This window comes from Barbus barbus, assembly GCF_936440315.1.
Source record: "Barbus barbus genome assembly, chromosome: 5".
Lineage (NCBI taxonomy): Eukaryota > Metazoa > Chordata > Actinopteri > Cypriniformes > Cyprinidae > Barbus > Barbus barbus.
In genome coordinates this window covers 37,803,179-37,814,035 of record NC_136733.1, presented here as the reverse complement: position 1 = coordinate 37,814,035, position 10,857 = coordinate 37,803,179, and the positions used below count along the sequence as shown (strand labels likewise).

General features: G+C 37.2%; 1 protein-coding gene across 1 annotated transcript; it reads right to left on the bottom strand.

Annotated features, from left to right (window-relative positions):
• Positions 1–8,131, bottom strand: LOC306869317 (sodium-dependent serotonin transporter-like; the record flags this gene model as incomplete). The annotated part of the gene is made up of 13 exons (XM_079416021.1): positions 1–81; positions 830–997; positions 1,747–1,847; positions 2,005–2,104; positions 2,241–2,372; positions 3,003–3,115; positions 3,256–3,383; positions 4,537–4,640; positions 5,386–5,520; positions 5,615–5,753; positions 6,073–6,292; positions 6,463–6,597; positions 7,912–8,131. The coding sequence occupies 13 exons, from the start codon at positions 8,129–8,131 to the stop codon at positions 1–3; spliced, it is 1,776 nt and encodes a 591-aa protein (XP_079272147.1).
• Between the last annotated feature and the right edge of the window lie 2,726 nt (positions 8,132–10,857).

The following is a 10,857-nucleotide window of genomic DNA, read 5'->3' as shown; positions in this document are numbered from 1 at the left end:
CTATGGTACAGGACTTAGCCCCATACTCTCTGTGTGGATGTCTGGCAGTGTTCTCTCTGGTCGCAGACATACAGCAAGACGCTGAAATTGAATTGAAAACAACATGTGAGCAACTTCACCCATGTTATGAATTTCATGGAATGAGAACCACCCGAAGTGTGTTTCTTCATTAGAACAGATTTGGAGAAATTTAGCATTACATCACATGGATCCTCTGTGTGAATGGGTGCCGTCGGAATGAGAGCTGATAAAAAAACACAACAATACTTCAGTCCATCAATTAATGTCTAGACTGAGAAATGAAAAGCTGCATTTGTAAGAAATAAAGCCATTGTCGCTTCTAGCCAGAAGTCCATAATCCATAATAACGTGAAATGCGCATATTTCTCTCCTGATTCAGACGAGATGACTTTTTCACTGGAGACATCAATATTATGGATAGAGGACTCTATGCATAGCCGGAAGCAATGGTTTGAAGTTAAAGTCATCTTAATGATAGATTTGATTCTTACAAACACACACACAGCTTTTCACAAGACAGTATATGATGGACTGGAGTTGCGTGGATTACTTGTGATTTACTGTGTTTTTGGACTCTAATTCTGACGGCACCCATTCACTGCAGAGGATCCATCGGTGAGCAAATGATATTAAGATATATTATTTCTGATGAAGAAACAAACTTATCTACATCTTGGGTGGTCTGAGGGTGAGTAAGTTATTTAGCAAATTTTCATTTTTGGATGAGACTTCTCCTGAGATCTACAAGAATGCTTTTCAAGTAGTAGTTGTTCATTTAGTCACCCAATGGCTCACATGCATGTCTCACCTGTTTAAGAGAGCCTGGGGTCCACACGAGCTTGTACACCATGTAGATGGGGATCCATATGAAGGAGGAAGCTCCGATGATGAAACCGACCGTGATGCTCCAGTCTGGGAACTTGTAGTCGAATAGTGAGAGGGGCTGAGGGTTCAACAGTGCGCTGATAATGATGTACTGAAGAAATCAACAGGAAACATATTCAGTGAGTTACATCAGCATATACAAATGAATAAAGCAGTGTTATTTCTTGACATGTCATGTTTAAAAAATGCAGTTGCTTTAAAAAAAAATTTTTAAATGTCATATCTATACTCTGTAGGTCACTGCAGTCTCTGTGATTTCAGGTGGATTGATAAATTTGAAAACATCTTTATAGTGAGACTCTGATCAGATTATTTTATATTCAAAAGGTCCATATCCTGTAGACCCTACACACCCATATGTGGTCTATGGAGAGCGGAAAATTGTAGAGCCGGTGGCCTTTGTGTCTTGAAGGAACAGTGACAAATGTCTTCTCTCCAGCTTTTCAAATAACGTCTCAAACACTGTCTCAGGAGATGAGACAGGCAGCCGTTTATCATGGTTTTTTTGTTGTTGTTTTTTTAAATGAAAAAAGAATAACAGGAAAATTATGAAAAAATGATTGTGGAAATGTCAGCCGTGTGTGGCAGCTCCGGCCTGTTGAGATTAGCTATAATGCATGCAGAAGTATCTGAGGAATATTAGGCTATAAGGGTGCATGCGGTTTGACATTTGCAGACTGGGAGTTGTGACCGTGTGGACAGGTGAGGGGATGAGATTAGAAAGGTAATAAGGGTGGAAAGGAGGTTGCGGGTGCTTAAAGAGGTTTGAGAGCGTGATAGATGACTTTAACATTTCACAAACTTTGCACATACTGTCAGAACATCTTTGTTTAAACTTACAGCGAGAAAAGCTGGGCTGATGGCGACCCAACACACTTTCCAGAAGAGTCCTGGACTATAGCCCAACATTGATTTGATATCATTGCTGAATCTGTTAATACCTGGAGAAAATGAAATAAATGTGTTTTATTTAAATACTGACACTTTTGTTTATGTAAACTTAGACGTTTAGAAAAAACGATTTTTGTGCATAAAATGTTTAAAAGAAAAAAAAACAGCATTTAGTGGACAAATATATTTTTAAAGTAAAAACCGTACCATAAAACCAGGATACTGCTGTGGCCTCCAGAAAGACTATAGCTATAATTGAAGAACCAACTCCAAATTCTTCTAGTAACTTTACCACATATGCACCACCCTTGCACACAAAAAAAAAAAACATATCAGTAAAACATATATTTTCTTAACTTATATTCTATTTTATAATATTTCCCTGCTGAAATATTCTTATTGTACTGGTAAATTCAACAAACCAGAAGTTCACTGAAACTCACGTTAGTAAGGGTGCTGAGAGAGCCCAGAAAGCAAACGACCACCAGTGCAAGAACAAACAGCTCTCTCCGTTGGGACAGGGTGTCTGGATACTCATCCATTACAGCTGTGATTATGGCCTCTAGCCCACCAAACTGAGGCAAAAAAGCACACAAAAGACCTATGAACACTCAATCATGTGTCTTGCAATTGCAGGGTATTGAACTGCATTGAAATATCGCATTCTTTTGGTTCTACTTCTTTGTTCATAATCTTTTATAATCCAGCTGTTGAATGTACAATCTCCATTCAGGCTTCTTGCAGATCATTTCAGATTTTGACTTACTATTGGCTTTTGAAACCAAGAAAAAGATAAAAGTCTCACATTGGCTTACATGAGCAGTGATAATATTGTGGTACATTTCATATTGAATTGGAATTGGTGTTTTTTCTGAATTATAATCAGTATCTTTGTTCTTTCATCACTGTCTTTCATCGACAGTGTTATGATATGCATCGATTCTGATGCACAGCCAACAGAAACATGTGTGCTCACTGTCATCATGACAACAAAGTTTAATTTAAACAGAGCCAAAATGAAAGATAAAAGTTTTACCTAAAAATATTTTGTTGTGTCCTTGCTTCCTTTCATCTGGACATACAAATCTAGTTCTGTATGTCATTCAATTTTCATATCTGTTTGTCTATAAATTATATACTTTTACTGGCTTCACATGCATATTTAGAAATATTTTTGTTTCTGCATATATTAAGTGTATACATACCGTGCTGTCCAGTCCAAGAGTAATCATCATCACAAAGAAAATGATGGCAAAGAAAGTCGACCCAACCATATTTGCAATGGCTTCTGGATATGTGATGAAGAGCAGACTGGGTCCTAGAGGAGGTGCAGAAAGTCAGGTAGAAGACAAAATGCTTTATTTACAGGGCTGAACGTTATTTTTGGTTTGATGCAGCACATGTACAGTAAGACTCAAAATATTCGACCTATAATGAAAAGCAAAAAGGAAAACTCACCTTTGTCCCTGGCTACATCCTCAACGTTTACATTTCTCTGTTCGGCCATATATCCCAGGACAGTGAAAATCACAAATCCTGACACAAAACTTGTCAGGCAGTTCACCAGACTGGTTACTATAGCATCTCTGTACAAATCACAAACAGAAAGTCATTTACAAACTAAATATAAAAAATGTGAGTGATGCTTGACTGTGATGAGTGACAGAACTCGCCGTGGCCGGTTGCCAGATCCCATGTTCACGTCTATCTGATATTCTCATCTTTAGATATGACTTGATCTGTTTAGATTGCCCCTGTGCCTCCTGACAGTCTTACACACAATTCAATTTCCTCTCACTCAAATCTGCTGCCCATTCATCTCTTCAAACTGGCCATAATTCGCAGTTCTAATCTTGTTTTTATATCATTTACTCATGGGGCAGGGCATTTGCTTTGGTTCATCATATGATTCATCAGAACCCAGTTCGTTTTGATGGTATTTCTCCTTGGTTAGTGGACGCAGAGCCGAATGTAAATAAATGGCTAAGCTATAGATAGAATCAGAATTAAGAGCGAGTGGGAATCACATTGGCCAGAATGGGCTGGTCTGTTTTGTTACAGCACAGTATCAGTTTGAACTTGAATTGACTACCGTTCAAAACTTTGGGGACAGTAAGAATTAAAGAAAATAATAATTAATACTTTTATTCAGCAAGGAAGAATTACACAGATCAAACATGACAGTAAAAACATTTATAATGTTATAGATTTCAATTTCACATATTCTTTTGAAATTTCTGTTCTTCAAAGAATAAACAAAAATAGGTTTCCTCAGAAATATTAAGCAGCACATCTGTATTCAACATTGATAATAATGATAAATGTTTCCTGAGCAGCAAATCTGCATATTAGAATGATTTCTCAAGTATCATGTGACACTGAAGACTGGAGAAATGATGCTGAAAAAAAAAATCAGCTTCACAGGAAAAAAAAAAAAAACATTTTAAAATATATTCAAATAGAAAACATTTAAAATTGTAATAGTATTTCACAATATTACTGTTTTTACTGTATTCTTGATCAAATAAATGCAGCTTCTATAAGCACAAGAGACCCAAAATTTTTAACAGAAGTATATGTACAAAGATTTAATTTATGATTCAGGTATTAACTTAAACTAGATATTATTTTAATATACTTTATTAAAAATATCAAACAACCACGAAGAACTCAATGCAAATGCTTATAAACAGCGGATGCAACAGATCAGTGTGATGAAAATGAAGGTTTTGTCTGTACCTGTAGCAGTTATTGTTGAAGGGATTGTAGCTGGACAGAGCGAGCAGAACGCCAAAACCAGGACCGAGAGAGAAGAAGATCTGCGCAGCTGCATCTACCCATACCTACAAAACATTCCATACCATAAAACTATAAAATGTGACTAGAGACAAACACATGAAAACAAATCAAAATATTGGTTTGATTTTTCAAATTCACTATATTTCGGTGCCAGTTCATGAACTGAAATGGTTAGGAAATGCTGAAGACAATGACATCAGAATACTGTGATTACATCTGAAGATTAGTGTGAAGAGAAACGTGTGTATGCGCGTGTGTGTCAATGAGTATGAGGGCCTTTCATGATGGAAAAAAAAGTCTGAACCAATTACGCATCTCATTAGCCCCTAGTGCTTTATTTTTGCTTCTCATCACGGTTCTCCGCAGCACTGCATCACCTAGCAAACAGCACTGGGCTTATACAGCAAAGATCTCTCGATATGAAAATGCAGTTTACGTATTGCCTCCATTGACCATTTATATACCTGATACGATATTTGTCTATTTATCATGTATTTCTTTATATTTCAACTTTATGAAGAAATATGCCCTTTATGAAGTCTATATATTCCCCAGGTCAGTTCAGCTACCAGTGATTCATGAGTTTCCTGCCCAAATGCCTCGGGTCTTTTTATTACTGCATGAAATAAAAACACTTTCCCACATACATGCATTTTGCCAAAACAGCACATAAATGCATTTAAAAGGGTAACAAGATAATGTCAAGAAACAACACAATCTAATTTAACAATAAATCAATGCTAGACACAAAGGCAAAAGTCTGCGAGGCAGTAAGAGAAAAGCACTCACGCTGGTCTCCTGCAGTTTCTCCCACTTGGGATTGAGGTAGAACACCACTCCTTTCCACGCTCCTGGCAAAGTTGCACCACGGATCATAAGGATCAACAGCACTACGTACGGCAGGGTGGCAGTCACCCATACTACCTGAGAGAGACACGGGAGGATGAGAGGATGCAGAATGAGGTGATTTTCCCTCAAAATAGTGACACGTTTCATTTAATATTTAAGGACTTGTGACCTTTCCTGAAGTCTTGACTCCTTTCCACAGGCTGAAGTAGACGATGGTGAAGATGAGGAAGAGGCAAAGCATGAGCTGCCAGCGAATGTATCCCACATTCCCAAGCCCAGATGATTCATGGACTGCCAGGACATTCCTCCTGTTTAACAATTAATCACATCCAAAATAAAAGTTTTTGTTTTCATAATATATGTGTGTGTACTGTGTATATTTATTATGTATATACAAACACACACACATACAATCATGTATATATTTATATCATATATAAATATATTTCATATATAAACATAACACATTTTTCTTAAATATATAGATGCATGTGTATTTATTTAATCCACAATGCTGTTTTTCCCCATTGTCATTTATTTTTGCTAAATCTAGCCCTCATTTTCTTTCCCTCTCTCGTTCTTTGCCATATTTGGCCCCTTTCAGCGCAGCCACTTACATGCACTTACGTATAAAACTCCTCGGCAGGTGAGCGTGAATAGTTAGTCCAGGTCACGTTGTCGTTTCCGAAGTAGTTCGTGCAGTTTTCTGTGTTCCATTCATTATCACAGCTGGTCCAGGGCAGAGTGCTACTGAAGGAGGAGTAGAAGTAGAACAGAGCCCAGGCGATGATAGTGTTATAGTAGAAGGACACATACAGTGCAATGACGCAGATGGCGAAACCAATACCTGACACGGAAGAGAAAATGATGTCTGTTTTGTTAATGAAATCTCTCAGACTGACACAGTGCTGGTTTTCTCTGTGAATAGTTTCTATTTCTTTAATTTTTATAGACTTTCCTAAACATTTATAGACCTCAAACATTACAATATTGTATTTGAGACAGAATTTATCTCACCTTTAAAAATAGGGCAAATATGTTTCCATATGGATATGGCACCTGTCCTGTGGAACTGTCCCAGAGCTAACTCCATGTAGAAAAGTGGCACCCCACCGAATACAGCCATCAGGACATATGGAATAAGAAATGCACCTGAGGAACACAATTATATCAGATCAAAGTGATTTTCTTCTCACAAAAATAAGTGAGATCAACAAATGAGAATCTGAAGACTTTAACCTTGTAAGTACATAAATCTTCTGTAACACTTTAGGATAGGGAACACTGTTCACTGTCGAGTAGTTTCTTATATATAAGCATGCATATTACTAGCATGCTGTTTTTATTTATTAGTACTTATAAAACACATATGAATGCCTTATTCAGCATAAACATATTCTACACCCCTTAACCTACCCAAAACCATAACTACTACAACAACTAATTTACTATCAATAAGATGCTAATTATGAGTTTATTGAGGGAAAACTCTAACTCTAATCCCTAAATGTTACCAAATCTTCCATTAAGTAAATATTTATGTATGTTAATAAATCATATTTAATTTCAATAATTTCAATAGGTTACTTTAAAAAAAGAGATGAGATTTGTCTGTTGATCTGGTATCTGCCCAGTTTAAATCATGAATAGACTTTACATGTTTGATGACTGCAGCTGGCCATGTCTGCTTCACAAGTGCACTGGAGCAGAAGTTTAAATTAACATAATTATAATAAGCATTTTTTCATATATTGAGAATACAAACCAAAAAAATAAAAAAGTTACATTATTAAATCAGGTCAGTCTGTAAAATATAAATATGACGTATATAAACCATTGGTAGAAATTATTTAAAAACTACAAAATGAACAGTTCAAATCTTGTTGACTTCAGGTAGCTTATAAATTACATGGGTGTTTTTCCCTTTGGTAAATACTTATTTAAAATTAAACCCTGATGGTGATGGATGGGAATTTAATTTGTACTATTTCTACTTATTTATCTACTACTGTCTATTATTTCTGCTTTATGTTAATGTGTTTTCAGACTCGATTCAACATTTTCTGATTTTTTTTGGATGGTGAATGAAGAGGTTAAATTGGTTGTGGCGATTGCATCACTTTGATTTTGCTTAAAAACGTAAGACACCCATTAAACCTAACATTTTAGTTTTATTGGGCTGAAAGGTTTAGATATCATGAGAAAGCACCTTCTGATGCTTATTCTGTAGTTAAGAGGTTTGTCAAAGGTTTAAAACAACAACAACAACAACAAAATAATAATTTCAGCACCGTGGACAGCTCACGCGCCCTTGTGCTTATTCTTTTGCTCATCAAATTTCACTTATTTTTCACATATCAAATTTCAACTGATCAAAGTAGCATATTTCTTTTTGCATAATGTAATTTAAATAAATAAGCAAATATAAGAAAATACAAACAGTTCATAAAAGTTAAAAACTCTTACCACCGCCGTTTTGATAACAGATATATGGAAATCTCCAAACATTTCCGAGATCTACCGCAAACCCGATGACTGATAAAAGAAAATCCATTTTTTTGCCCCATTTATCGCGGGACTCTGTCTGAATGATGACGGGCACCGGGTTGCTGTTGTACCCGGGGTTGTTTGGAGGACCTGGGGCGCAGAGGTTCCCGTGAGCCAGCACTTGCTCTTGGTGGGGCATCTTCGCTGGTCCCGGTGACTTGGCAAACTGCAGAAGTATTTATAAACTGCGTAAGAAATGCCTTTTGTGAGTTTCTTTCAAGTGTAAAAAGTAAGAATATTTTTTTGGATTATGCTCGACGTGCGGTCAAAAGAGGCTGCGCTGGGGACCACAGCATGCTGCTGTGCTTGATTTCGCTGCTGGTGGGAGGAAAAGCTTGAGGTTTAACCAAGAGTCCCCCACCTGAGCGCGAGAGCTGTGATCAAATGAGATGCGCGCGACAGCATCACTCAATCAAATGGACTTCTCCAGGAGTCCTCCAGAAATATTGCTCGATTTGTCAACGTAATAATGAATGAATTGAAGAATTGGCAAGAAAAGTATGGTCAATGGGTACTTTTTTATTAAAATTTATGTTTTAAAAATTAAAGTTTAATCATAATTTCCCCCTGCTGGAGAAAATAATATTCAACATAGCTGCATGGTTCAAATCAAATTAACATATCTGGTTTCTGACTGGTCTAAACTGGTTACTAGCTGGTTCAGTCTGCTAGAACCAGCAACAAACCATGTACTGGTCATACTTGATCAAGATGTTCATGATAGATGGTCAGCCAGATTTTTACCATTTTATGACCACCTTATATCACCTACAAATCAGTTATTATGCACTGCCCAGGTAAAAAAAAAAAGTACACTTCCATAATGTACTTAAAGTGCTCTATTTTCACATTCAAATTTTTAATAGGCTATACTACAAATGATTCTTTAGTTCTTCTTAAGATAAACTTAAGATCGACTAAGTGTACTCAGCTGTGCTATTTTGGGACAAAAATGTGCTTTTAACATTAACATTAGTATTTAGTTACCACTTGTAGTACACTTGAACTCATCTTTCATACACTAGTACACTCAAGTGTACTACAAGTGGTAACTAAATACATTAAATACTAAAGAATCATTTTAGTATATTAAGTACAAAATTAGTTTGCAAAAATCGATGGAAGTGTACTTTTTTTTAACCTTGGTGTAACTCTAGAAAAACATCAACCCACTAAAACAAACAGACTTTCAGGCAAACCCGTGGTAATGTTTGAGGAGTTCCCTATTTTTTCTAGATATTTATTGATGAAGATAAAAGAATGAAAACTCATCAAGTAGAACTGACTGACATGAAACAAAGCAGGCCCTCCATAATGTTTATTAATTTTTAGCAAACCTGTCATCCTCAACATTCACAAAATCTTATGTGGCATATACACTCACCTAAAGGATTATTAGGAACACCTGTTCAATTTCTCATTAATGCAATTATCTAATCAACCAATCACATGGCAGTTGCTTCAATGCATTTAGGGGTGTGGTCCTGGTCAAGACAATCTCCTGAACTCCAAACTGAATGTCAGAATGGGAAAGAAAGGTGATTTAAGCAATTTTGAGCGTGGCATGGTTGTTGGTGCCAGACGGGCCGGTCTGAGTATTTCACAATCTGCTCAGTTACTGGGATTTTCACGCACAACCATTTCTAGGGTTTACAAAGAATGGTGTGAAAAGGGAAAAACATCCAGTATGCGGCAGTCCTGTGGGCGAAAATGCCTTGTTGATGCTAGAGGTCAGAGGAGAATGGGCCGACTGATTCAAGCTGATAGAAGAGCAACTTTGACTGAAATAACCACTCGTTACAACCGAGGTATGCAGCAAAGCATTTGTGAAGCCACAACACGCACAACCTAGAGGCGGATGGGCTACAACAGCAGAAGACCCCACCGGGTACCACTCATCTCCACTACAAATAGGAAAAAGAGGCTACAATTTGCACGAGCTCACCAAAATTGGACGGTTGAAGACTGGAAAGATGTTGCCTGGTCTGATAAGTCTCGATTTCTGTTGAGACATTCAGATGGTAGAGTCAGAATTTGGCGTAAACAGAATGAGAACATGGATCCATCATGCCTTGTTACCACTGTGCAGGCTGGTGGTGGTGCTGTAATGGTGTGGGGGATGTTTTTTTGGCACACTTTAGGCCCCTTAGTGCCAATTGGGCATTGTTTAAATGCCACGGCCTACCTGAGCATTGTTTCTGACCATGTCCATCCCTTTATGACCACCATGTACCCATCCTCTGATGGCTACTTCCAGCAGGATAATGCACCATGTCACAAAGCTCGAATCATTTCAAATTGGTTTCTTGAACATGACAATGAGTTCACTGTACTAAAATGGCCCCCACAGTCACCAGATCTCAACCCAATAGAGCATCTTTGGGATGTGGTGGAACGGGAGCTTCGTGCCCTGGATGTGCATCCCACGAATCTCCATCAACTGCAAGATGCTATCCTATCAATATGGGCCAACATTTCTAAACAATGCTTTCAGCACCTTGTTGAATCAATGCCACGTAGAATTAAGGCAGTTCTGAAGGCGAAAGGGGGTCAAACACCGTATTAGTATGGTGTTCCTAATAATCCTTTAGGTGAGTGTAGATGATAATGTAAAAAATAAATAAAAATAAAATCACCCACAGTATAAAACACATTTTATTTGGTGAATTAGGCATGAGTATTTGGGAAACAGGTAGTCTTAATATAGTGGGAAAATATAGAATTTTCCAATTTAAGGTATAGCTAAAAATCAAGTGTGAGTTTCAGTTAATCAGCATCAACTGTCTGGCAAGCAAAGTAATAACACTCTATTTTGAGGGTTATTTTATTGTTGAAAGCGGAGGATGGGAAATATGTTTTTGTTTA